Consider the following 27399-nt stretch of genomic DNA (forward strand, 5'->3'; position numbering starts at 1 on the left):
ATCAGACAAAGCAACTTTTTCAAAGTGTGTTGCAAAATGTGCATGACCTACACGTAAGAAAAAAGTGAGTGATGAAGTGGATCACTTAATGGCTGATTATACCACCATTACGCAGAAAAAAAATCTTACCTTTCTGCTTACAGCTCCTTAAGACTCTTTCAAACAATAAATGATATCTAATATTTTTTTACATATACAAACTGAGGAAAAAAATTATATCTAATATTTTTTATTATTTTTTTTTTAAATATACAAACTAAGAAAAAAAAATCATTGAATACATCCACATGCAATCAAGATAGATCGTAAACAGTCCAGTTAGTCAAAGTTGAGCCAGAGGCACGTTTGTCTTTTTTTTTTCCTTTTTAAATCTTGAATAAAATTGCAGCTTGTTCAGGTTACATTCATTAACACATGAAATACTTGACATGTTCATCAAATATTTGCTTGAGCTCTTGTAGTGGATCTCTGGTGCCTGTGCTCAAACAGTGGGCTCAATTGGCAGTGACACAAAAACAGGTAACAGTCAAAACAAAACAAAAAAAACAGTGAATGCTGAAAAGGGAGTAACATCCAAACAGGGCTCAAATGGCATCCTCCATTTTGTGCAAGACAGGAGGAAGCTATTTTGCTCCAATTGCACAGTTGGCTCATTCCTGTTAGAGATTCGCTCACTCCAACTTATTTTGCAAGAACCACACGGGGGACAAGTCCTTTTAGACACCTGCAGATGGAGAGTCCATTCGTTGCTGTGCGTGCAGCGATGTTCGAATGGAGGTCTGACTCGGCTCCTGCAAGAGCATTTTTATTAAGAAAAACAGAGTGGGGGTAAGAGTGGACTGGATAGAGAAAGCCCTTGTCCTCTAGTCCAAACATATCAGGGGGTGTTTTATGACCTTGTGTAGGATGGGACAAGCTATCTTATTTATTACCGGTTGCATTCCAACATAACCACACGATAAGGATAATCTGAAAAACCCTAACAATTCCCATCGGACCTCGTATTGGGGTGTGGGGGGTGTTAAAAAGAAGCTAAAACGACTTGAACTCCATTGACGCATCACCAACAAACAAAAACAAAAGAAAGCAACGTTGGCGAGCGCCGGGTTACATGTAGTAGTACTCGTTGCCCGAGCTGTCTTCATCGTCCATGCGAATGTCCCTGTAGCCTTCGCTTGGGCCTTCGGCGTAGTCATCGTAGTCGTTGTCATCGAAGTCGTCGTTGTCGTACAGCAGGTTGGAGCCAGCGTCGGTGGCCGGCACTTTGGTGCGGATGCAGTACTCCTCCAGCGTGACGGGAACTTTGACGCCGTCGAGGTCCGCTTCGCTTTTGGTGGCTTGCACCTGCTTTCTGTCCAGGCAAGGGGGAAAGAAAGACAGAGGCGGGGCTGAACAATTTGTGCCATCATACATGTATAAATATATGAAATAGTGTTTGTAATTTGCATTTCATTGTTCTGCCTGTTTTTTTTTTTTTTCTGAGGTACCTGATGATTTCAATGTACTCCTGGTCCTCACCCTTGCTCTCCCTCCACATCCGGTACATGACGGAGGCATCGACGTTGGCTGGGGAGAAGGTGTTGGGTTCATTGAGAAGGGAGATGACGCTAAGCAAGATGGTCCTAAACAAGACAGAAATCACAAGACAAGGTTGAGGTGGCAATTTGACCACGATTTGCCCTTTCTGACAAAAGAAAGAACCCACAAAAAAATCACTTTTGGATTTTGTCATCTCACCTGACATTCTGCGTGGGGTTCCACCGCTCTGACGGTAGCTCGCCACTATGGGGGTCGTCCACCGGCGGGTGCAGGATGGAAATGCAGACTTCTCCGTTCTAACCAAGGGAAGAGGTCAAACGCTTATGTACGATTCCGATGGATTTACGTGACCCAAAATGGACAAACCTACCTCATAAATGTTAGGATGCCACATTTTGGTGAGGAAGCGGAAAGAAGGTGGAGAGTATGGGTAGTCCACCGGGAACTTGAGCAGGGCCTGTTAGAGCAAAATTAGACAGAAATTAACAAAATCACAGAAAATATTCAGAGAATAAAAGACAAAAATTGACTGCTGAAGATTTGAGAAGATGAAAAGTGATTTAAATGGTGTGTTATCTTATTATTTATTGAAAATACATTTTGGATAAACAGAAGGGAAGGAATAAATGTTTGCCCTTTATTTGTCTGCAGATAGTTGCACCCCTGATACGCGACCACAGAACCAACTTAGGTCGCACCTAAAGGAACCTTTGACATCGTCAGAGACGTTATTCACATGTTGACAGTCATGAAAATCGGTAAAGAAAAGAAAAAGTTCATTTAAAAGATGGCAAAAGAACAATAGTAGCTGGAGTGCTAGCTGAAGTTAGCTACTCACCTTAAAATAACCGCCTTCGTAGTGCGTGTTCGGTGGACCGAATATCGCCACTTCCCAGTTGTACATGTCCGACTCGTTGACCAGAGTGATTTTGAAGCCCTCCACCGGCTCGTCCTGGAGACTTTTCATCTCCAGCATGAGTGCTTTCTGGGAACTGGCTACAGGATTTCCATGCTGAGCCATATTCCAAACAAACTTGGACAAGTCGTGTGAAGCCGACCCGGCGAACGACAAAACAAGCCGAGTATCAAAACAAAAAATAGCAAATAGACTCCCGGGCAAGAGAATGGTTTCTTCGTTTTGGTGAGGAGAGGAAGAACCGGGGCGGCTTTTAGGAGGAAAGCCGTCTTGGGTTTTGACGAACAAGACCCAGTGAGCGTCACACTCCAAGCCACTAACACCTTCTTTTTTTTTTAATTCTTTTTTTTACTTTTTTGTTTTTTATAATCGCACACACTTCCGCTTGCGTTTTCGAAGTAAAAGCTTTATGGGTGGATCCAGTTGGAAATCAATACTAAATATAAAACCATTTTATACACGTGACTATTGAGCTGTAAAGTGCCGCAAGTGTATTTGGCGTGAGCCTTTGTTAAACACACGCATCACGGCTTTATACCCAAACGAAGGGCGACTCGTAACGCTATGTAAAACGTGTAAAATAACATTTTTATTAGTAAAATGTCAAAACTTACTCCTACCCGTCGAACCCATTCACCACGTTTGCGTAAAATGTAAAAATGGGTGATTATAAATTTTATATTTATATATAAAAAAAATGCTTTTTAAAATTCTGAGGTGGTTAAACAAACAAAGAGACTGTAGCATCTTATAATTTTTATTTTCTCTTAAGTAGGGGAATTTTTACAGGGAATGAAGATCATTCACATCCCCTTTTTGAAATGTATGACATTGTACAGCTGGAGAAACAAGCTTTGGAAATATGTGGTGTGGCGAGTATGCTTTCAATGTCAAGGGCAAAAACAAAAAACATTACGGCCAAACCGATTCTTAACCGAGAGCTCTCAATGCCCTCACCATCCTAATTTCTATTCAACGCCTTCCTCCCCATCATCTGCGTTTTAATAATTTAAATCATTCAACTATACTGACCCCGCCCCCCCAAAAAACTGAATCCATAAAAACAACCATTGTGGTCCGTCATAAAAAAAAAAGGACAAAATGGAATGAAAGTTCAGGTGAAAACATCCATGGAAGAAAAGGTTAATAAAAAAGTGTACATTCCTAAATCATGCAATATTGTAATGCAATAATATAATGATCAGAAAAATGTGACAATCAATAAGGGAGAGAAACTCCATTAATAAGTCATTGTCGGGAACAGGTAAACATTTATTACTTTCTATGGACATTCCTGCAATTTACAGCTGACCACACATGTAGTCAGACTTGTGAGGGAACATTTTCACGTAATGGCTGACGAAACAAACAAATGGGAATGACCGGTTAGTCTTGAGCTTGCTACTTTGGTGATTTAAGGTGAAAGCGCTTAATGCAAAAGGAAAAGCGACAGTGAGGTTAGAGGCAGCGGGTGCCTAATACTGATGTTAGCATGGGTTGTTAGCGGTGGAAGTTAGTTTAGCCTGGGTTATTATGGAGCATCTTGCTGCAAGTGCACATACATATGCTAATGGATAAAGAGTTTGAAAATATATAACCATTTGGGGGAATCATAGTTTCTGGTTTATTTACAGTTTAACTACTACTCAAAGAAATTTGTGGCCAAGTCATTTACATTTGCAGATGGTCACTATCAAACTATTTGATTATAGAATTAAATTATGGACAAATGCAAGTGGGTTGGGAGATAACTTAGTGACCCGTAGTGAAACTAATCCATGCGAGACCGTTATCGTGCTTCAATGGGTGCTGCTAATTTGGTTAGCAATTGGTGAATAGTTTCAGCAGCCAACCTCTTTAATTGCCACATATTAATTACACAAATGTGCAAATCTCTAACACCTGAAAGAAATGTCCTTCAAAAGGCACAGAGAAATAAATGCCTATTGCAAAAAACCTCCGTAAAGTAAAGACCAGCTGAGAGTTCAGTGTGCTGCTCTTTTAGTTAGCAACAGAGTTCAAATGGGCTCCATAGTTAAGTAATGTCTGTGTGTGAAAAATTGCAACTATAAAGTGAGACGGTTATAGTTTTTATTTTTCTCATGGGAAAAAAATTTGTGGGTCTGATTGGTATTGACTAGTGGTGCTCAACCTTCAAGTGTCTCTCCATTTTGGTCCATTGGGGAAAAAGCAGGCAGGGCAGACGGGATCGGACATCCCAAGTCTGCAAGTTGTGCCTTTTACGCGACTCACAAAGAGTCAAATTAAGTTCACTTAATCCAGAAATGTTATCTGAAATTTGGATATCCTGACCTTTTTTCTGAGTAGCGCAATTTTCTTCGGTGTCTGATCTACTGCAGGCCTCGGGGGTCAGAAGAGACCAGGTAGTGAGTACGAGTCCCTCTTTTTTTTCATTTGAAAGAGTGTCACTTGGTTCAAGGCTGAAACAGCAGTCAGATGTTCACGCACACACACACAAATAGAAGGCGCAAACAGGCGTTCAGACAAAAAAAAAAATAATACACATCAATGACAAAATAGTTCAAAAACAGTAAAAACGCAATTCACCCATCAACAGCAAAAGTCCAGTTGTCAACATTACGCCACACAGGGGGAAGAGGAGGAAGTCCAGGAGGAGGGAAATCCAAGAGATCAGGAGAGAGGAAATTGAAAAGTGCCTTGCAGGAGGAGACGGAGCGAAAACACTGCGAGTCTGTAAAACGACATCAAGTGAGTTGTGCTCAAGACTGAAAGCGAAGAGAAGAGCAAAGGCGAAGAAGAGGGCGGATAGATAGATAAATAAATAGGGCGACAGCAGAAGTGTTTTTAAGGTGGTGATGATGTCTTTTAGTGAGGAGGGCGGAAATCGGGCTACCCTGGGCACAATCAGCACTGAGAGAAGGTCTGTTTGATCTCATCCAGCACGTTCCCGAGCAGCGCCGGTTCGTCACATTTGGCGTCGATGGACACCGTTTGGTCGGACTGCCGGAGAGGGAGAGTCAAAGCGTCACTTGTCAACATTTAAGAAAATACGAACGTTTAATCCACTTACAGTTTTGACGAGCAAACACACATGGTGACCCTGGATTGACCTGCTGTACATGGAGGCACAGGAGTTCACCCTCTCCACGACTGGTTGAAAACAAAAAAATCGTTACTGTCGTAAAAAGCGAACTTTTTTTTTAACGTAAAATGAAATGGATTGTGTTTGAAGTGTACCAGAGAAGTGGTGATAGAAGCAGATCCTGGCCAGAAGGTGGTGGAAGGGCATGTTGATGCTTTCCAGTTTGACAGAGCTGCCCTTCAGGTCGCCGGATTCCAACAACTTTGCAAATGCGTCGCTAGCCAACGAAACAACCACAAAACAGTCCGGGTTAGTTTTACTTTCTATTGTATTGACATTGGCGACATCCAAACACGATTTAATTTCAGCATAACTTATAAAATAATACGAGAAGTTGTTTGGCAGATTTTATGACAGAAATGATTGCAGGTTACCTGTAGCATGGAGTGGTGATTAGGTAGGAGGTGCAAGTAAAGTGCAGTTTGAAGTCCAGTTTCTCATGAGTTGAGGAGTCTTCATTCTGATCCAGGGCAATAAATAACATGAATTTCCCTTTCAAGGTGCTCAAATGAGTTTGCAATATTGTGCTTATTTTCTAACCTTGACAATGAAAGTGAGCGTTCCCTTCAGTTTCTGTGGCATGACGATGCTCTGCACGGTGAACACAAAGCGTGCTTCATTGGACACCCCTGCGATACAAGGGAGCACTTGGTTAGCTTCTGTAGAACATCTTTAATTGTGACTCATTCAAACCTTGGCACAAACACAGACTGGGGAAAAAGTTTTGGTATTTGTTGATTCAATAGAAGCCCATAGAATGCATTACAAGCAGGAAATTCCTGGCACTGGAGCAACTGACCAGGAGGGAGCTGAAAGGGGACGGTGAGGCCGTCGTGCGCCCCCGCCCCCTCCGGCCTCTGCAGCTTGGAGTTCAGGGAGTCCAGCACGTTGAACTCCATGGATTTCAGGAAGCTATCGCATTTGTTCTCAAAGATGATCGACACCACCACCTGGCTGCCATCTTGCAGGTTCCCCTGGATGTCATACACCTGAGGAGAAGGGCAAATTCAACACGTGAGGAAAAATGGCACATTAAACAATATATTTGGTTGCACACAGCATCAACCACACAAAGGCTCTTTCCACGAAAGCGAGAAAAAGGCAGCAAGGACAAAGATTTTGAAAAAAGGAAGCAGCTCTGTGGCACGGGGACGGCCAATCGATGCAGGACATAAACACAAAGAAACACATCTAGGACAGAGGTTGGAATAAAGTTCTGCCCGTCACAGAACTATGCGAGTACCTGATCGGCATCTTCCATCATCTTAAAAGAGAGGGAGATTGGACAATGAGACTTATTTTAGTGAGCTGACGTCTCATAAAATTTGGATATTGATCACTCATTTAATTTGATGTTGCACAACATTTAACCCATAAACAGAAGTAGTTGGATTCTTGATTACTTACCATCTTGATGTAGGCGTTCTCCGCGAGGAGGCAGTAGTTGGACATGGGCTGGAAAAAAAAAACCCAATAAATACGTTTTTAAAATTAAAAAAAATAACAATGATGAGCTTTCGTCTCAATTACCGGTAGAGGTTCTTCCTCTTCCACGCTGCCGTTTTGCACAGTCCCTTCTTCACCTCCATCGCTGTGGTGGTGATGGTGATGGTGCTTCTTCTTCTTTTTCTTGTCCTTCTCCTCCTTCTCCTTTTTCTGCTTCTTCTTCTTGTGCTTAGATGACTTCTTAACATTGGAAGGACACGAGCGAGACAGATTAGGTGTAATAAACAGCTACCGCGGCAGACATTTATCTCTCCAAGACATTATGACACATCATAGGTAGTGACTCACCGACTCCTCCGTCTCGATGTCCTTGCTCTCGTCGGGATCGGAGTGTGGCGTCGTGCCAGAAGCTGCCTCGGGCAGGGAAACGGCTTCTGCTGCTACTGTTACTGCTTCCTATAAACACACAAAAAAAAAAAACATCGATTAGCAAGAGGTACACCACATCCTACACTGTTTACCAATTCTCTAGTGAGGTCAGATAGCAAAGACAAGGATCAGCCAAAGTGAGTTTTGAGACAGAACTAGTCCGGGAAAAGCCAGCCAACAAGAAACAGCAGAAGTCAAGAGTGGAATTACGTGAACATGTGCACTGGTTGTCAATTCCTCATTAGAAAATCGACAGACAAGTTTTGTTAAGTGATTCCAAGCCAGATTCCTGTTCAACGTGACGAGACGATATCCGTGCTCTTATCGCCGTCACCAAACAACAATGAAAAACATCCACAAAAATGTGAAGCTCAACTTTGACGGGATAGAAGAAACAAGAAGAGAAACGTTACAACGTACAGTAGGGTCGCTCATGCACACGAAAAGGAAGGCTGGTAAATGAGAAAGGGGATGCGTTGGGCCACCTGAGAAAAAGAGAGCGAGTCGACGAGTGGCTGATGAGAGAGGGAAAAATAAAAAGTCAAATAAGGTGGAGTTATGAGGAAGGATAGACGAGTACAACGAAGTCATGAGGGGAAAGGCAAGAGGGTTGCGACTCCACCTGGGCGTGAGAGGGCGCTGGAGCATTTGAAAGCCAGAAATCCAGATCTGAAACCTAGAAGAGCGAGGGAGGCAGAGGAGGTGAAAGGGGGCAGGGCAAAGGCACTCTGTAGGTTACTACGACTGACCAAAACAAGATCAACTTTTTTTTAATCAAGCAATAATTTGAAGCCTCAATTCCAAAACAATCACAACTTGGATTGGCATACCTCAGCAGTTGTGGAGGCGGGCGGAGCCACCACCTCAACGGGTGTTTCTGATTGGACGACGGGTTCATCTGACGGATTCCCGAGAAGATCCACTCCTTTTTCTTCACGTTTGTGTTTTTTCTTCTTCTTCTCTTCTTTGCTCTTCTGCCAGAGAACAATTTCAAAATGTGATGTCATGCTTGAGGAGTAGTGTGCATTTATCTTTTTTACTTTTAGTAAAAACCAACCTTACCTTCCTATCCCTCTCTTTATCTTTCTTCTTCTCCTTCTTCTCTTTGCTGCTCCTCTTGACCTCCTGCGAGGTACTTTCCGTATCGCCGTCCGGGCTTTTCAGGACGTCTGTCGGACGGTGAGACCTGACTGGTAGCTTCTCGCTGTCTGCAAGTGGCCTGGATAGAACAACATCATACAATACATCTTCTGTTAGTTATGTACGACTAATAAAAGACAGAGTGAAGACTATATTTAGTAGCAATCAGGCAGTTTATATTTGATGCAATTAAATCAGAGCCAAAGCCTGAGAACGTCAGCAGCATCCAGTAAGTGATTTTATGTGCCGAATTTTCTCAACGGCGGGAAGCTCTCAGGGAATAATGCTGATTTTACCAGGCTTGAGAAGGGCATACCAGGTCAAACGAATGCTGAGCATTAAAAATCGGTAGGGTAAAGCTTTGTTAACGAGCCAGCTAATTATAAAGGGGGGAAAAGATGCAGTCGAAGCGGCAGGTCACGTGGCTGAGATGCTACTCACCTGCGCCCAGCCATTTCCACCAAGCTGCCCGCACAAAGTGGGCAGTGATGTGGGTGTGTGTATGCGTAGAAGAGAGGAAGCAAAAAGCCGTGAGAGTCAGTGAAAGGAGGAAAAAAGGGGGCAGTAAGGCCACGGCACATCGGCAATGTGGCCAGGAAGCCCGAAACACACTAAAATGGATTTTGGATTAAGATTTTTCTGAGTAAGGCCACAGAAGGTGTTGACTCACTTGTCCAGGTCGATATCCAGAGCTTTGTGAGGGTCATTAGGATCTTTGTCATCCTCATCACTGGGTAAGGCATTCTGCAGGCACCAATCAATACAAGGTCAATTCTCTGGTTTTCAGAGTATTTAAGTATGACTTGGCTAATGATTTGCTGTTCATCAATATTACCACAACTAAACAATTTATATGACTAAATGACTTGCTGTGATGTCCTAAATTAACATTTAGCTATCTAGTTTTTTGTTGTAGATAAAGCCCTTGTGTGTTTTAAATTAAATAGAATCATTCTGATAGGCTGCAAAAAAATAAATTAAAAATCAATCAATAAAAACAAGACAATTTGATTATGTGCCTGACTTTGCCACCAATGGAACAAAATCAGCACGCCCTGCATGAGATCAGAAAACGACATTGTCACCTCTGGCATCTCCTCGGTGACGATGTCAACCATGTGCGCCGGCGTGATGTCCTCCTCGCTCTCCGGACCCGAGTCGTGTTTTTTCCCACGTCCGCTGCGCTTCTCTTTCTTTTTCTTCTTGTCCTTCTTTTTCTTGTCGGCTCGCTCCTTCTGCCGACGCTCCTCCTCCAGCTTCACGTACTGGTCGGACATAGGCAGGCCTGAGGAAGAGGCGGAAGAACTTGTTTAATCCTCAAGTTCAAGCGGAGAGGTTATTCTACTCATATTAAGATCACTGGAGTCCCACCTGGTACTTTCAGAGGCACACTCAGATCAATCTGAACGACTGGGATGTGCTCCACTCCTGGTGTGTCCTGGTAGACCTGTGAGGAAAGAAAAAAAAAATAAAAATCTCATGGCACATCTTCTGGTAGACATACACCCAACCGCTACAAATATTTTGAAGCAACAAAGTGACTACAAAAAAACTGAAACCTTCTGAGAAGATGGTGAGGCCTTGATGTAAAAGGGGTTGTTGGCTTGCTCTTGTTTCCTGACTTCTCTTCTCTGTGAAGGTTTAAAAAAAAAGCCAGACGCAATTTGGTTATTTTAACAAGCAACATGGGAAAGCTACTTTGTTTGAAAACACATTTGTATGCAATGCTGGTAAAAGGGCTATAAAAAGGCTATAAAACGGAGGCGTCGTACCCTTGCCAGCTCCTTCTCGTCCACTTCTGTGTGTCTGGGCCGGGAATGCTTGGGCTCCTCTTTTGTAAAAATAGCCTTGGGCTGCTCGTCCTCAGACTCGCTCTCGGATGGAGGCTCGTTGATCCAGGCATCCAGGTCCAGACTAAACACATCCACATGAAAAAATTAAAAAAGTCAGCTATTATACCAGGCGAGTTCAAATGTGAATCTGGCCTGCAACGTACCCCTCAGGGACAGGCACTTTCTTCTGTGCCTTGGGGGCTACAGGGTTGAGTTCTCCGGCAAAAAGTGCAATCACTTCCTCCTCTACCTCCACTTCCTTCTGCTGCAGTTTCTGGATGTATTTCACCAGCTGCAGGATGCAAGACGCCTGTGGAGAGCAGTCGGGAAAACGAAAACCACATTTTGATCAGAATTGTCATCATCAGGTTGCCATGGGAACAACTCGCCATTTCATCTTACCCTCTCCTGCACCTCCAGGTTGGCGCTCTGGACAAAAAGCGGGAGGCGGTCGATCATGAGCTGGTTGGTTTCTTGCACTGTTGTGCCGTCCGTGTTGTCCTTTTGGCTCTGCAGCACGGTGGCGAACAGCTTGGCGGCGTTCTGCACGTACACGGCTTGGATGTGGCCCGGCAAGGTGGCCACCTTGGGACGCAGCATGGCTTCTAGCGTCTGCAACGGGTTCTCCAGGTGTCTAAAGAGGGTGACTCGAGTTATTTGCATTCTCAATTTGTCGATTACGAATATTTCACAGAAACAAGGGCTGGAAGTGTCATACTCTGAGAACTCTCCACAGATCCAAGCTGCCGCATACAAAACTTCACAGATGCCATTTCTCTGCATGTTCCCGGTCAAGAGGTGAGCATTGTCCAGCAGGGTGGCCATCTGGGCCACGGCAAATACCCGGATGGCCTTAACCCGGATGGCCACATCCAGCATCTGAGAGGCGATCAGGTGTCCGTGCCTCGTGCCCTCTAATCGCGTCAGCTCTACAAGGATGCTGATGTACCTGTGAAGCGTGCACGGGAGGAAAAATACAGCTGAAAATCATGACCAAAATAGAATATGTGGGCGACTGTGTGGAGGAAAAACGGACCACTCAAAGTTGGTGATGTACTGGTAGTTGCTCTGGCTACAGATGTCAATGATCTTAGTGAGGAGTTCATCCCTGTAAGTGGTTCCCTCTGCTTTGTCCACGTGTAGCATCAGCTTCTTCACAATCTCCATCAAGTTCTTTTTGGAGACCTGCAGAGGAACACAGTTTAAGCGCTACGTTTGAATGTACGTTTAATTTGTTCCGCATTTCATAATTTATTCAGCACAAGTAACATCTGTTTATTTTTCTATCCCAGCGGCAGAGCATTGCGAATTAATAATTAAGTATAAAAAAAAAAAAAATCACATACCATGCCATAAAGTAGGTCCAAAGCTCTGAGACGGATGGACTCGTCCTTGTCATCCAGACACTGCAGGATGAGGTCCTTATGGCTCTGCACTGACTTAGGGTGGGTCTTCAGGATTTTGGACATGGCCAAAAGGCCCAGATACTTCACTGGAGGAACAAGTTCACACACGCACTTGCTGAGTATACTTACAGACATAAAACTAACTAAAAACTAAACTACCACTATCAATGCCTGACTTTTTAAAATGCTCAAATTGCATCCCTAGTAAAAAGTTAACTGTACTCATGTGAGTTATATGTAAATGACTACCAAGGTAAAGATCATTAAAACACAAAGAACAATGGGAAAGACACACAAACACGTACACGCAGGACAAAACATTGGCCGTGCGAACCCTGCTGAGTCGCAAAATTGTCTTGCTATCGGAGGAAAGAAAAGCCTCTCACATTCTAATCAATACGAGTGAGTGGTGGTGACTTTGGCTGCAGTGGCCTCAGAGCGGCCGAATGAGTCGGCGAACGCTCGGAAAGTATTTTGGACTGTACATTTTTTAGTTCAAATATTTATGAGAATAATTTTCTATGTGGCTTCATTTTGTTTTTAGCTTAGCATTTTTAGCTGTAATTGAAAAGCAGGCAAGCTAACAAGACGTTCACGCACAGGTTCAGAATCTGCTCTATTCACACCACAGGTTACGGGCTGGACTGATTGACTATTTGGTCCCCGTGGTTTTTAGCGTTTAAAGAGACTCACTAATTAATAGATTTTTTAAAAAATAAAATGTTATTGTATTTGAGGAAATAAGAATCAACAAATTTGGGGTGTAAACATGGACACTTTGACGACAGCTTAGTTTTTAGTGAGGACCAACCAGTACAGCCCACACAGTCAATTTTCAAACTACTCTAGACAACTATCTATTTGTAGGAAATCGATCCAGATAACTCGAATGGACCCTCAATGTGAAGAAAGAAGTACAGTCCCACAAGCACAAAGGTTACGCAATTCGAGTTATCAAGATTCAGGTGGAAGGCTCTGAGGAATCTTCTAAAAAGGGGGCGGGGCTTATGTTTAACAGTGAGTAACACGCAGACAATGAGAAAATGACACACTGCAGGCATTGACAGAGGGCTCACAGTTCTGGTCAGAGTCTTCAATCAGGATTCGCAGTTTCTGGACACAGAGCTGGAAAACAGAAAGAAAGTGTGACGGCCAAATGGTATTTTGTAGCGACACCTTCAAAGTAAATACGAACAAAACAAGACCAACTGAAAGAGAATAGATAAATATGAGTACTTGACAAGAGTTGTGACTGAGGGAAAAAAAAAAACATGCACGGTGTAAAATTGACGAGATCGCAGCGTACCTGGATACTAGCACTGTGGTTCGGCATCCCAGACGACAAAGAAATTAACACTGCAAAACAGGACACAGTGGCAATCAGACTTTTGGAGACGAACAGGGTGACAGTATAACCCAAATTTGCGTGCGCTGTAATCATCATAAATTTGATTAAATAAAACTTTATGAGGCCAGAAATGCAAATCAAATGGAAAGCCTGTTCCCTGTATTACACAAATTAGTTTATCTTGTACGCTGCTACTGTCATAAACCACGGGACTATTCTAAGTACTCACCCGCAATAACCGTGTTCACACACTCGTACAGCAAAGACATGGCAGATGTACTGCAAATTGGAACAAAAAGAGCACAGATTATAAATGTGTGAGTGACCGTTTGAAGCTACTTCATAACTGAGGGATTTTTGTTCATCTCACCTGTGAATTAGGTTGGTCAGAGGTTCAATCAGTTTTTTTCCCAAGCGAGGCTCCAGAGGAGTGAGCGCTCCAAACTGTAAAAATAGAGCAACTGTCACAAAAAATCCCAGAAAAAAAAATATTTTAATCCAATTTTATATGCACATTTATTCATTTTACCAAATAGTTATATGATTATAATGATAATAAAATGGGAGTTAATTGAAAATGAACTATTTTACATATTTACATTGTGGTTTTATTTTTCCTAAAAATAATTCTACTAACAGTAATGAGTAGATGATAAAATGCTAGATGAACTATTCGTCCTCAATTGTTATGTCGCTGGAGTTTCACGGCAGTCAGCGGATTACGCGAGTGTGTGTGAATGTCTGTGTCCTGTTGACTCACCAATTTAATAATCTTAATAAGAACCCAATTGTTGGTGGAGGAGGTCATGAGCTTGAAGAAGAGTGGTGCCAGTGACAGGTAGTTCTTCGGATTCCGGCGGGCCAGCTCACAGATCACGTTGACTGCGGCCGACTGAACACCTAGTGGAGGGCGGAGGGGGGGGGGACAAGCGTACATTAGGGTTACTGCAATTATCGATTGGCTCTCCTTTAATCAGCGTTATGGACTTCGTACAAAAAGATTAACACAATGTAATGATTATTCTATTTTTAACCTGGATCTGGGTCTTCAAGTTTCTCCTTGAGCCTGGGGAAAGCAGGACGGAGGGACTCTGGGTACTTGAGAAACACCTTGTACATAATCAGCACCGCTTTCTTCCGGATGTAAGGTTTAGTGTGAGACATCTAGAGCAGAGGAAAGAATGACGAACAATAAGTCACACTTCCACTACGGGGTACCTGGTATGATTGCATTAACTACAGCACATTCATTTAAATAAGGCAAAAAGACCGATTGCGATGACAACGTGGCTTTGCTGCTCACCAGCGTCATAATGTCGTTGGCCAGGTCCCGAGCCAGGTCGGGGGTGACGAAGCAAGACAAGCCGGTGAGGGCGACGCCTGTGTCGTACTGGTTGGGACTGCTCAGATCCTGCGTGGGCGAGAAACATGCTGTTGATCAGGAAGCTTCTAATTATATTGCTTTTTTTTTTAATAAAGTGTATGCTGTATGCTAATTCCTCTCCCTCAGCAGCGCAGCCGCTTACCTTTCGGATCTGATTAGTGGTCAGCATGATGACGTCTGTGCTCTCGTGAAAGCACTGCGAGGCGGCCAAGTAGCCGATCCTCTGCGAGGGCGCAGAATAGCCATCACGTTATTTTGCCGTCTCGTCAGGACAGCCGCAATTAGCGCCACAGACGAGCCACCGCTTTACCTTGTAGGTGAACTTGGAGGAGCTCATGACTTCGACGATGTTGAAGGCGGCCCAGCTGACGTCATAGCCGAGCATCTGAAGCTGTTTGGCAAAGAAGAGAACTTCTTTATCCAGTCGTGATGGTGCATAATAAATAGATTAAAGTCATCCAAGCGTACTCACGTAGGTGAGCTTGCACACGGCATTGGCTTTAACGGCAATATTATCCTGCTTGAGCTCTTGCTTGATCTCGTCGATGCAAGTGGAGATGTACTTGGCCTGAGGGCAAACAAGAAAGGGCAGGCAGCAGATCAGATTAGGCGGAACGATATATGGGACAGGACAACAAGAGCAAAGCAGCACACAATTGGATATGCTGCTTTTTCCATTTAATTATACAAATGGACAATCAGATCAAATCTTAGTATTTCTTTGCACTTGATCAAGATTTTCGAATAGCAAATACGAAAGAACTGTTTATTACAATTTATTTATTCCATAAAATTTATAGTCAACATGTTGCCGTTAGTAAGCTTCACAATTAAAAAGTGATACCACAGGCACAACATTCCATCGAAAGTAGGAAGGAGAAGCCCAAGCGAGAGCAACCAATAGCAAACGGTTAAAGCTCCGAAGAGAGTGAGAGTGGTTGTTGGTCATGTGTGTGTAGTCATGAGACAGCAGAGTGACAGGGGAAGGAGTGTGTGCGGTTTCAAAACACACACACACAACACAGACATCAGCAGACGCAGGCCAGGCTTCCACGTCACGCACCGACAAATGGTTAATTCAGAACCAACTGAAAAGAAGTAAAATAGCTGACATGGTGGATGTTCAAGTCACATTTGAGACAACTGCAATGATTTTTTTAAATTATAAAACAAGTGACAACGGCTTTCCGAAATGGACTGTGGTGACTTTGGAGGTTCCGCTACTATATGAGGAACTTTGAACTGTATTCACACATATCCCAAAACATTAATAATTGAACAATCTGTTCCCTGTTGGCTGGGTAACCATCACCTTATCTGGGCCTGCAAGGTTGGGTTACCATTGACAAAAAAAAAAAGACGAGCACCCAACCCGCATAGCACCGTCAAGCATTGGTGAGTAGACACAATACAGCAAAGATAAAGATAGACACTTCTCTTCAGACAAACACGAACATTTTTGACCCGCTGATCTAGAAACCTGTGAGATTCTTAAACCACCCGGAATTTCACACCTGACCTGCAGCAGGATGTGTGTACACAACCTCGATGGGAGTTTGTAGGGCACAAAAGTTGACAAGGTCGAGCAATAGGAAAATAAATGCAGTAAGCTGACGTGGATTTGAAGTGACACGGGGGATTGATTGATTGATTGATTGATTGATTAACTTTACTGATCCAGCAACTATTTACTTGTTACATTTATTTATGCTAGCAATGTAGAGTGACAAGCAAAATCAATTAAATGCTCTTCCACAAGGTTGCAGAGTGTAGATAATTAATAAATAACCTGTATATAGTCAAAATTCTAAAAATGGCTGAAATTATATCAAACTAATAATAATAAAATACCAACAAGGTAATGATATCCACTTTGGGAGCTATTTTTGGGTGTTGTTCTGCGACTCTTCCTAATGTAAATTGTCCGTCCAAGGTCTCTTGTGTGACATTCTACAAATTACGAACGACAAAGGGTAAAATTAGTCTGAATTTGTATAAAAACAAAACAATATCAGATTGCTGAATGATTTGGACCGATTGAGTCACCATTCTCATCCTTCCTCTAGCTAGCTGTCAATTAGCCGCTACAGTCATTAAGCTTGTTTTTAAATAAAAAAATAAAAAACGACTTAAGAGTAGAACATTGGGGTAGTTCAATATTCATATAAGTCATATTCTTTTGTTGTAAATGTTTTGTTTGAAGCACAAGGTCCTTGTTTGGGGACAGAGGCGAGCTAAGCGGCTAATATGACAGTTAGCGGTGACGCTAGCATTTTAGCCAGGTTGCATTAATGTTAATTCAGCTGATACGAGTCGCCAAACATAACGGTCATTTACGTAGGGGAGGGAGATAACGTGGAGGTGTAACGCGGGGTACGTTTTTGGTTTAAATTGAGTTACCTCATCTTCCTTGTGGTTCCTGATGCCACGTACTAAATCCTGAAGGTTTTTATCGAACATCCGATCGATGCTCCCTTTGACAATCTTCAAAGCCATGCTCGGTGCTTGGCGGCGGTGTCACTGGTACCGGTGGGTGTCGACCGAGCCCGGAGAAGGGTGTCTCATCCACCCGGGGGGGGATGATGATGCTGCCGCTGGTGCCGCGAGCCCCTGGGTGAAAGGGGCCGAGGAAGCTGCTGAAAGGGCCGGAGAGAAACGGAGCGTCCTGGGCTGCTGCGTGCGCACAGACGCCTGGCTGGCAGTGGCTCAATGGAGGAAATGGCTGACAAAATGGCGTCCGCAAGTCAGCTGACTGGGGTATTAAGCGAGATGTGGGAATTAAAGGTCCACGCACACACGCAATGTGGGCAAACTTTTATAATTTAACTGGAATTATTTAACAAATTAATATTTATAACCTTCCAAGATAGCTGATTTGACTTTTATATTTTCTTTAGTCATCTTTTTATATTCGTATGAAACAAGAACATCAAGAACATTTTTACATCTCTTCCATTAACTCTATGTGAGATGCAAATATACACAAATTATTAACTTTAAAAAAAAAATTAAACAGGTAAAGGATGGAAATGCTGACAGCACACCCACCACCTGCCGTTTGCACTGTTTATTATTGAGGGATTTCATTTAAGTCTGCAGCTACATGAGATCTCCACTTTTTTGGAGGGCAATTATGACATCAACACGCAGATTTATCATAAGCATACATTACAGCGAAACAATGCGTGTGTGTAATGCCACAGATTGTTTTTTTTTTTAGCAAATGTGTGAAAACAAAGCTATAAAAAGTCAGTGAACCTGTCAACTCATTTCATTGCCTTACACATAAAAACAAAAACAAAACACAAAACAAGTTTACCACTCTCAAAATGTCCAATACAAACAGGTGCTCTTTGTGATGTTTTGTAGCATTTATATATATATTATTAAAAAAGGATTTATACGGAAGAAAGTCGACAGAATCCGCCGGGCAGCTAAGTGAAAATTTCGTTAAGATTCAAAATTCTTCAAGCATACCTTCGTCAGTCCAAATTGAGTTCACAAGTGCACGTATTAAACCGACGTGTGCAGTATGACAGACAAAGGTAAAAAAAAAAAAAAAAAAAAAAACAGGAACCAGTCATGGAAGAGAAGACATTTCTGCAACTTAAAGACGTGCAGCACAAACTATCACAACAGTAATAATTATTTTTTGCGCTGACAAATCGCTCGGACAAATTTATCTACCCAGAGTGTTAATGGTTGAAAAGGTCTGTAGCGTGGACAGTGACGTATAGCGGGCGTCGGTGATTGTGTTGCAGTGTTGTTGGCTCCTTGTACGTCTTCCATCTTTAGCACTTGGTCCACTGCGGTTGTTGTTAGGAGGGCGTCTTTTGTTTAACTTTCAGCAGGGGATACCTCCATATCTGCAGAAATGTTGTTGTTGTTGTTCTCTTGGGTGTATTCGTCAGTCTGCTGAGGGCTGGTTGGGCTCCGCCTGTGTAGAAAGTATAATTAAATGGAATCAGGATTGCTATTCTTTTAATTTTTGTTTCAGTGAGTTAATGGGCCACATTGTTTACTCCCCACAAAATAGTCTTTTTCACTAACCTGACTGGACTTGAATTAGTGTGGTCGTTGCTTTCGGCAGTTTTTTCCTCTTCGCCTTTGTCTTTTTTCTCTTGCGACTCTCCGTTCACAGCAGTCGCATCTGTCGAGAAACAAAGATGGTGGCGACTCTTCATGGTGTCGAATTGAATCTCACTTGTGTTTTTTTTTCTCTTCTTTTTAAACCTGTTTCTTTCGTCTCCTTCACATCGTCATCTCCTTCCTTATCCGATTTCACTTTAGCTGCCGGTTCTCCTTTGCCCACAAAGCGAAGTTTTAACTTGTTGTACACCTCACTGGCCTTCTCCATGACGGCGGAGCTGGCCTTATACCGCCGAATCTGCAAGAGGAGCATACACAAATCATACTTCTCAAGTTAGTTCTCAAGAACTTTTAAAGGTCGCCGTCAGTGGAGGAGACGCACCTTTTTAAGCGTGGCGATGATGTCTGCGTTCTTGTGGAGGATCTGACTGGTGACAGGCACAGCTTCAAGCTCTGCCAGGGCTTGTAGACACCGCTCGATGTCCTGCACGGTACACAAGCGATTTTATTGTCATCGCACGGGCAAATGGCTAAGTTGACACTGACTGGAAATGTTCATAACGTGACTGTAGAGACGTTACAGGGTGGCCACTTACGGGGTTGTCCACTTTGAGAGCAAACTTGATGTCCGTGTGGAGTTTCTGAAGTTGTTCTTCTGGTGACGGTTCTGAAGGGATGCGGAGAACAACCATTGCTATTCATTTCCAATTTCAGCGTTAAACTAAAGCTTCGGGAAAAGTGCCTTGACCGTGTTCTGGCCTTACCTTTTTTCTTTTGCGGCGCCCTCTCCGATTTGTGCTTCGGTTTTTCGGGCTTGGACCTAAACGAAAGAAAACACATTAATTCATTTGTGGATTATGATTAGCGGAGAGAATGCAGGAGCTTTCGTGTCAAATGTGGGCTCGCCTGGCTCTGGACTTCTCCTCGGACCGTTTGGCTCTCTTCTCCTTTCGCTCCCGCTCCCTTCGCTCCTCTTCCTTCTTTTGTCGGCTTTTGTTTTGGTTGTCCGTCTTCTTGGCTGATTTCTTCATCTTTTTGACAGATACGAAGATTACATACAACCTTGTGTTATAGTAGTTACAAACTGCGTTACATGATGAATAGCTCCTGTTACCTCAGCGGGCGACGCCGAGTCAGAGTCAGACGGCGCCGGGATCGGCGGCGGAGGGGGTTTCTTGGACCTCTTGAGCGGGTGATCGTCGACACCTTCATCCGAGCTGCTGCTGTCGCTGACCTTTTTCATCTCTTTCTCTCTTTTCCGCTTCTCCTCCTCCTCCTTTTCGCGCTCCCGTAGCCGCCGAAGCTCCTCGGCCTCCTCTCTTTTCCGCCGTTCCTCCAGCTCCCTCCGCCGCTCCTCGTCTCGTTTCTTCCACTCGCTGATACGGTCCGGCTCGCTGTCACTGTGGGGAAAAAAGTGGTTGAGCGGGTGTGCCGATAGTAGGGATCTCAGGACAACAAAAATAAACATGACTCGAAAGATACAAACAGCCTTCTGACCTATCGCTGTCTGATGACGACGATGCTGCCCGCTTTGGAGGCGGAGCTTTAGGTTTCCGTGCACGAGGCTTTGGCGCAGGTTTATCTGTAGAAAAGGAACAGCACACAAATTATGTATTAAAGAAAAAAGAATTAAAAAAAACAGCGACTCTATTAAACTTGCCTGCAGCTCTTTTGCGCGCTGGTGGAGCCTTCCGTGGAGGCGGGTCGGAATCGGATTCAGACTTGGAGCCGGACTGAGACTCGGAACCGGAAATAGCCGGTCGGGGCTTCGCGTCCTCCGAGTCGCTGTCCGCCGCTTTCTTCTCAGATCCAGATTCCGAGTCTGAATCTGAGTTGGATGAACCTTTCTGCAAAGGCTTAGAGAGAGGGATTGAATTAGGCTCTGGTTTTATCATTAATTATAGAACTGAATTGTTTCATTTGTTTTTTTCTTAATCCTTGTAAAAAATGAAATGCTGATACAGAAGACAGTAAAATGTCGCATTTCTGTATTTTAGACTTATGAAAAGCGCTGCTGAAAAATAAAAAGAGGAAAAATTCTGAACCTTTTTCTTCCCTCTGCCTGCTGTTGCCGCTTTCTTTCCGCCTCTCCCAACTGCTTTCTTCTCCAGAGTAAAATCCTGCAAAACATAAAACAGCATGACGCCATGATGTCGTCGTCATCTTATTTATTTATGTCTAATGACCTGGTCGCTGTTCTTGCCAGACTCCGACTCCGAAGGGGTGGCTTCCGACTCTGATGGCGATCCGCTTTCCCCGTCTCTTTCGCTGGATGAGTGGCGGATTTTTTTCGGGGGAGGCGCACGCTAAGAGAAGACAGCGACACGATGGAGGAGACGTAGTTGCAAATAAATGATTGAAAGTGAAGAATGGTTTAAAAACCAACCTTAGATGGCGCCTTCCTTTTCACCCCTCCTCCTCCTCCTCGTCCCTTTGCCCTATCTTCACTTGCAGATTCAGAATCTGCCTCGCTTGCCGACTCTGCCTTCCTGGGCACAGGAGCATCTTCATCGTCGTCTTCGTCGCTTCCTCCGCCGGCATCGTTGCCCTCGCTGTCTGATGAGCTGGCGGGCTAAGAAATAAAAAGCACACGAGTCAACAACTTTGTGAACGTCATCGAACCTATGAAAGATGGTAGAAGGGGCAACTTACCACAGGTGGAGCACTGTAGGAGGCATGTGGATTGTTCTGGATCTCCCATAAGCCTTCATTGAAGCCTTTCCTTTTATTGGGCTTTCCATAGCGATCGTTGTATTTTTCATAAGCAAAAAGGTCCTTGGCTGCCAGAAATGCACTGCACCAAAACAATGTAAAAAAATACAAAAACAAATTATAATAGACAACTGTCAATAAATATGATATGATAATGGATAACCAACACACAGAACTGTCATTAGTGTTACTCTCACAACTGACAGTGGCAATTTTTGTACTCGATCTACTAGCATTAGTATTTTCAGCAAATAGTAGTATACTTACGTTTCATGAGTTCCAAAGAAGAAAATTGGAATTTTATTAGGTGGAGGCTTCACAGCACCATCAGCCACATCTTCAATCTGAAAATAAAACAGAAAACTGCAGCATTAACCATCCTAATATCGACATCATATCACTGTCGAGATGCTCGGTTAGTTCACTTCAGACGATGGCAATCATTTTGGCGTTGAGGCGACGAGGAGTTAGGGCTGAGAAGTTGCGATGTTTGTGCAAGATACGTACGTTGTAAGCCAGTCCGAAAGAAAATAACGTTCGCTTCGCTCGTAATGTATGAAGACGAGGCCGATATCATCGCATGCACACCGGGCCTCTTCTACCTGTCGTGCATGCCCATAAAGTGGCCAATTAGAAAATATAAAGCTACATAATAGTGATATTGCATGTGTGTCCATCTTGCACGGTTGCAAGGATGTCTTCGCCTCCCCTCCTCCTCAGCCTCTTCCTACTGCCACTGCTGTTAGCTTGCTTACCCTGGCTGGCCAGTGGGGGTAGCCCTTCATTTTAGCGAAGACCAGGTCTCCGGGCTGGAAGTTGTGCGGCATGTTCCCACTCCCTTTGGCGGCCTGGTTTCAAAAGTAGGAGTAAAAGCCGCTCGGCCTCCGGCGTGTCTCTCTCGGTACGCGGGGGCCAGGTCGTCACGAAAAGCTGTAAAACGACAGCGTTAGCTAAGGGAAGCTAATGGTGTACGACGCTAAGCGTTACCGCGAGAACATACTAGCGCAGATAACAACCACGACTTCCGCTCGGGAGCTTCTTCTTACACTTTCAGAATAAAGGCTTTGCTGTAAATGATCGAAGGTGTTGGAAAAAAGACAATTTATAAACTGAGAGGACAAACGTTTTATATATTGTAGTCTAAGTAAGGTATATATTTGTGAAAAAGAAACGATCACAAAGAATATTAAGAACACAAAACAAAATGTATTCTTTCTTTATAAAATACGGAAATAAAAGTCAATAATTATTGCAGTGCGGCCTGAAGCTCCTGAATAATGATATATTTTTTGTGAATAAATCACCACAACACTGTAGTTGTAATGTTTTGCTTTCGAAAAATCTTAAAAGGCGTTTAAAATGTCCAAAATGACGTTTAATGATGTTTCGTTTTCGCGTTAAAACGGACACAGTCACTCCGGATTATAAACAACTTCACCACTTGCTTCCAAGATCATCTTTTGATTGGCTACAAATGCCGGAAACGGCAACCCCCCTGACTTTTGATAGGCTGTCGAAGACTTGCATTCCCATTCGCCCAATGACAGCCCTCCGTGTGAAAGGCAGTTTTGGTACGGTGACCTCCTCTGTCTTCACCTCTAATGTGCAGCCATGTTTCGTTCTTTTCAACGTGTCCAGCAGCTGCAGCGCAACTTGCGGACTTTGCCGAGTGTCCGCGCCGACTGTAAAATCCTCCTCATAAACCCGTGCAGAATGGCCAGCTCGGACTTCAGGATCGAGCGGGACACGTTCGGTGAGCTCAAGGTCCCGGCCGACAAGTACTACGGAGCCCAGACTGTCAGATCCACCATGAACTTCAAGATCGGGGGACCTTCCGAGCGAATGCCGTTGCCGCTCATCCATGCCTTCGGAATCCTGAAGAAAGCGGCGGCTCAGGTCAATAAAGACTACGGTCTAGACCCCAAGATCGCGGACGCCATTTGCCAGGCGGCGGACGAGGTGGCGGCTGGAAAGTTGGACGATCATTTCCCTCTGGTGGTGTGGCAGACCGGCTCCGGAACCCAAACCAACATGAACGTCAACGAGGTGATCAGCAACCGAGCCATCGAGATCCTGGGAGGACAGTTGGGCTCTAAAGATCCGGTCCATCCCAACGACCATGTCAACAAGAGCCAAAGCTCCAACGACACCTTTCCCACGGCCATGCACATCGCCGCAGCCACGGAGGTCCATCAAGTTGTCATCCCGGGACTGCAAACTTTGCACGACGCATTAACAGCCAAGGCATGTATATAAATGGTTTTTTTTTTTTTTTTTTGCATACATAAAAATGTATAGAGTGACATCAGCACCACGTCTTGACACGTCTGCAGTAGATTATGCTACATATGCATTCAATTCTGACTCAAATCAAATTGTCTTTTTTTTTCTTTACTTTCCCAGGCGGAGGAGTTCAAGGACATCATCAAGATCGGTCGCACGCACACACAGGACGCCGTGCCGCTGTCACTGGGCCAGGAGTTCAGCGGGTACGTGCAGCAGGTCAAGTACAGCATAGAACGGGTGAAAGCGGCCATGCCGCGGGTTTACGAACTGGCGGCCGGCGGCACGGCAGTGGGAACGGGCCTCAACACGCGTGTGGGCTTCGCTGAGAAGGTGGCGTCCACCGTCTCCACCCTCACCGGGCTACCCTTTGTGACGGCGCCGAACAAGTTTGAGGCGTTGGCAGCCCATGACGCCTTGGTAGAGCTGAGCGGGGCCCTCAACACTGTTGCAGTGAGCATGATGAAGATCGCCAACGATGTGCGGTTCCTGGGATCGGGCCCACGTTCGGGCCTGGGCGAGCTCATCCTCCCCGAGAACGAGCCGGGCAGCAGCATCATGCCTGGAAAGGTCAACCCCACGCAGTGCGAGGCCATGACCATGGTGGCCGCCCAGGTGATGGGCAACCACGTGGCGGTGACAGTGGGCGGCAGCAACGGTCACTTCGAGCTCAACGTCTTCAAGCCCATGATAGCCAAGAACGTGCTGAACTCGGCGCGCCTGCTGGGCGACGCCGCCGTCTCCTTCAGCGCCAACTGCGTGTCGGGCATCCGGGCCAACGTCGAGAGGATCGACAAGCTGATGAACGAGTCGCTCATGCTGGTAACAGCGCTCAACCCGCACATTGGCTATGACAAGGCGGCCACCATCGCCAAGACGGCGCACAAGAAGGGTTCCACGCTCAAGAAGGTGGCCGTGGAGCTCGGCTACCTCACTGAGGAGGAGTTCGACCGTTGGGTCAAGCCCAGCGACATGCTGGGACCCAAGTGAACCCGCTCAAAGTTCATCACGGACGTGTAATTTAATTGATGGGAATCATGTGGCTGGACTAAGGGGGGAACGAATGCTGCATTATAACGGCACACAGAGGAATGGGCATGTCAGCACAGTTGAATTTTTTTACATCATGTGCCATCCTAATTGTTTCCAAATGGTCTGTGGTTGACACAATGTAAATGTATAATTAAAAAGCCATACTGACGCATCCTTTGCAGTTTTTCTTTAACATGCTTAACATTTATGAAAAAAAAAGTAGTTTCAGAACAACAAACATATTTTGAGAGGATTAAAGGTGCACTTTATCTTCAAGATTTTTTAGCGTGCGTATATATGCAAGAAAACTAACCCGACAAGGACAATGAAATATCAAATTAAAGCCATTTGGTTTCCCATTACTCTTAAAAACAGAGATACATGTAACTTTAACAGAAAATGACCAAATGTGATCACAGTAAGCAGCGTTTAATTGTAAATAGATAAAATGGCATAACATTACGTTCAAAAAGCAAAAATAGAACCTTTCTGCCCATTTATTTGGTCCAGCTGACTTTGGGAATATCGTAATGTTCTGTCAGGTTGTCCAGATGGCGATTGAAGTCCTACAAAAAAAAAAGTTAAAACTATTCAATACTGATTTTTCATCGAACATAACATTTAGTTTGAACCAAATAAATGCAATTAAAAAATGTGGATGCTTGCGTAAGAACGTACCTCCACTCGATGCTTGTGTGTCTTGGAGGCTTTGTTTAGAATTCTTTCCATTTGCTGTCAGGAAAATTCAAACTCAGTTATGCAGAACTAACATTTCATGGGTATAACACTTCTCTTCAGAAAATCAAAAATAAAAGCAGTTAATTCATTATATTCTTGCCTTAGTTAAGCAGTAAGAAGCTTTTCCCGCAGTGCCACAAGATATACCTACCCTCTTTTCTTGCATCTTGTCAAAGGCAATTTGCGCGGGCGTCCTTTTGTCCATGTACGCCCGCGTGGCTTTCGTCTCCTCGTCGTTCTGATTGTTTGACATCTGCTCCATGCGATGCTTGCTCTCCTTGTCCTTCTTCTTCTTCCTGGAACAAAATTATAGACATTTGCATCTGATTTAGACTGTCAGAGATGGGGGTTAATTTGGCACTAGCTGCATTACAGTAAACCCTCATTTATTGTGTGGAATATCAAAATCCAAACCCATCTTGTTAAAGGTTTATGCACATTTTAGATGTAATTGAATGCAAATCAAGGCTATGTTTACTGTACAAATTGTATTATCATGGAGAGGACTCACAAATTAACATTACATTTAAACTTTGAACAAATACCAAATAATGTCAGTTAATGTTTGAAGAGAACCCCAAACCAAGCGAAGGGGTTTTAAAATGTACGGTTTAGTGAACAAATACCAAGCAAAATATGTCAGCTAATGTTATTGTTAGCACAAAGGCTAACGCTTGAGCGACATGAACTGAAAACTAGTAAAAGCACCTCCTCTACCAGGCAAACGTTAAAATGTTTGTTACCAACTAATCCTTGCGCCGTACTTACTTTTTGCCAGAAGAAATAGCTCCAGCACCCTTTAGTTTTAGGGCACTTTTCTGAACATGCTCATAATCCGACATATTTTCCTGAAAGCTGTCGTCGAAGCGTCTTCTTCTTCGACTTTAATAGAAAATGGCAAAGCAGCATTAGAGCTGATTAGCGCCATCTAGACACTGGTGACAAGACAGTAAAAATAACTTTAAATTAATATTATAATGTTCCAATTTATATTTATATATTTACATAAATCTATATATAAACCCAGAATATGGAGGGTTTTGGTTTGGAGTAAAATATTAGGTAAAATAGCATGCATGTAGTGTATCTTTTTGTCCACAAGAGGCAGTGCAGATTTTAGAAGTAGTGTCAGAGTGGCCGGAAGTACGAGAAGTACCAGAATGAATGTCATGTTGTCACGCTAATGTCGTCTGTAGTAAGCAATATAGTGTAAAAATGACCGGGCACACTTTATTTAGCGTCGCATTGTTAACCAGACACCTTGCAAACAATGCGTCACTACTAACTCTCCGCAGGAATAACGCGTTAAACAAATTACAAGCGTGTGGGTATGCGAAAAAAGTGGGTAAGTACCTTTTCAGTAAAAGTGTATTTCAGTACCTTCAATGGCGATGTAGTTTGCAATAACATTTAAATGTCGCTTCCTCCTGCAGTCGCTAAAGGCAAAGGAAAGGGGATGGTTAAAGAGGAGATGCAAGGACCAGAGGTATGCAAAGATCCAGTCAGACTGACTTCTTATGCAGTGGGGGTCAACATCTACAAACAGGGAGAAGACCCCAAACTCAAACCAGTGGAGGAATATCCAGAGTGGTGAGAACCATATTTGGCTGCAAATAAGGAACAGGCGTGATTAGATTTTTGTTGTTGTTGCTAGTTTTCTTCATACATTGTAGTCTAAATTGCCAATTTCTTCTTCAGGCTCTTTCAGTTAAACCTAGAGGCGCCGCACAAGCTTCGCGACCTGGAGGAACATACCTGGGAGTACTGGAAGCGTCTTCGAAAGGAGAATATCTGGCATCACAACAGATTACATAAAGGAAAGAAGTTTTAGACAACTGGATCGGACCGGGTTGTTTATATCATGTCGTTTGCATTCAATGACTTTAGTGTTCATGTGTTTGTATTTTATTTTCTAATATCCATCCTTCATTAAATTTACAGTATATACTTTCACCAATTGTTGTGCATTATTTTTTGCTGT

General features: G+C 43.8%; 6 protein-coding genes across 11 annotated transcripts; 2 read left to right on the forward strand and 4 right to left on the reverse strand.

The window, feature by feature from the left end:
• Nucleotides 1-213: 213 nt before the first annotated feature.
• Nucleotides 214-2787, reverse strand: LOC125966157 (ubiquitin-conjugating enzyme E2 R2). Its single transcript, XM_049716839.2, has 5 exons — nt 2378-2787; nt 1910-1996; nt 1738-1835; nt 1488-1622; nt 214-1351 (listed from the first exon to the last, which is right to left on the reverse strand). The coding sequence occupies exons 1-5, from the start codon at nt 2558-2560 to the stop codon at nt 1108-1110; spliced, it is 747 nt and encodes a 248-aa protein (XP_049572796.1). The 5' UTR covers nt 2561-2787; the 3' UTR covers nt 214-1107.
• A 411-nt stretch (nt 2788-3198) lies between these two features.
• Nucleotides 3199-17286, reverse strand: ap3d1 (adaptor related protein complex 3 subunit delta 1). 6 transcript variants are annotated; one of them, XM_049716819.2, is made up of 35 exons: nt 16965-17286; nt 15037-15132; nt 14875-14955; nt 14707-14787; nt 14484-14591; nt 14215-14344; nt 13941-14080; nt 13551-13624; nt 13410-13459; nt 13139-13188; nt 12909-12957; nt 11773-11918; nt 11463-11611; nt 11145-11375; nt 10829-11060; nt 10591-10736; nt 10367-10508; nt 10154-10225; nt 9966-10041; nt 9680-9879; nt 9265-9338; nt 9036-9059; nt 8517-8673; nt 8285-8428; nt 8077-8130; nt 7374-7481; nt 7110-7265; nt 6987-7034; nt 6823-6843; nt 6379-6568; nt 6120-6208; nt 5954-6039; nt 5678-5796; nt 5508-5590; nt 3199-5437 (listed from the first exon to the last, which is right to left on the reverse strand). In XM_049716819.2, the coding sequence occupies exons 1-35, from the start codon at nt 17058-17060 to the stop codon at nt 5342-5344; spliced, it is 3798 nt and encodes a 1265-aa protein (XP_049572776.1). In that variant the 5' UTR covers nt 17061-17286; the 3' UTR covers nt 3199-5341. The 6 variants fall into 6 exon arrangements, with proteins under 6 accessions (XP_049572776.1, XP_049572774.1, XP_049572778.1 ...); XM_049716817.2 differs by having other exon boundaries at nt 5508-5587; nt 5675-5796; XM_049716821.2 differs by lacking the exon at nt 9036-9059 and having other exon boundaries at nt 5508-5587; nt 5675-5796; nt 16965-17285.
• A 330-nt stretch (nt 17287-17616) lies between these two features.
• On the reverse strand, nt 17617-22381 carry hdgfl2 (HDGF like 2). Its single transcript, XM_049716834.1, has 16 exons — nt 22121-22381; nt 21633-21709; nt 21306-21447; nt 21040-21225; nt 20840-20959; nt 20699-20773; nt 20314-20509; nt 20151-20235; nt 19768-20053; nt 19560-19684; nt 19418-19473; nt 19250-19320; nt 19036-19137; nt 18798-18951; nt 18615-18714; nt 17617-18501 (listed from the first exon to the last, which is right to left on the reverse strand). Exons 1-16 carry the CDS (start codon nt 22190-22192, stop codon nt 18402-18404), a joined length of 1947 nt encoding a protein of 648 aa, XP_049572791.1. The 5' UTR covers nt 22193-22381; the 3' UTR covers nt 17617-18401.
• A 504-nt stretch (nt 22382-22885) lies between these two features.
• On the forward strand, nt 22886-24852 carry fh (fumarate hydratase). The gene is made up of 2 exons (XM_049716837.2): nt 22886-23609; nt 23769-24852. Exons 1-2 carry the CDS (start codon nt 22977-22979, stop codon nt 24636-24638), a joined length of 1503 nt encoding a protein of 500 aa, XP_049572794.1. The 5' UTR covers nt 22886-22976; the 3' UTR covers nt 24639-24852.
• A 241-nt stretch (nt 24853-25093) lies between these two features.
• fam32a (family with sequence similarity 32 member A) lies at nt 25094-26332 on the reverse strand. Its single transcript, XM_049716840.1, has 4 exons — nt 26187-26332; nt 25570-25714; nt 25359-25412; nt 25094-25246 (listed from the first exon to the last, which is right to left on the reverse strand). The coding sequence occupies exons 1-4, from the start codon at nt 26258-26260 to the stop codon at nt 25178-25180; spliced, it is 342 nt and encodes a 113-aa protein (XP_049572797.1). The 5' UTR covers nt 26261-26332; the 3' UTR covers nt 25094-25177.
• A 204-nt stretch (nt 26333-26536) lies between these two features.
• Nucleotides 26537-27371, forward strand: mrpl54 (mitochondrial ribosomal protein L54). The gene is made up of 3 exons (XM_049724090.1): nt 26537-26763; nt 26852-27008; nt 27117-27371. The coding sequence occupies exons 1-3, from the start codon at nt 26583-26585 to the stop codon at nt 27247-27249; spliced, it is 471 nt and encodes a 156-aa protein (XP_049580047.1). The 5' UTR covers nt 26537-26582; the 3' UTR covers nt 27250-27371.
• The last annotated feature ends 28 nt before the right edge of the window (nt 27372-27399 follow it).

The sequence above is a fragment of the Syngnathus scovelli genome, chromosome 10 (assembly GCF_024217435.2).
Source record: "Syngnathus scovelli strain Florida chromosome 10, RoL_Ssco_1.2, whole genome shotgun sequence".
NCBI classification, from domain to species: Eukaryota; Metazoa; Chordata; class Actinopteri; order Syngnathiformes; family Syngnathidae; genus Syngnathus; species Syngnathus scovelli.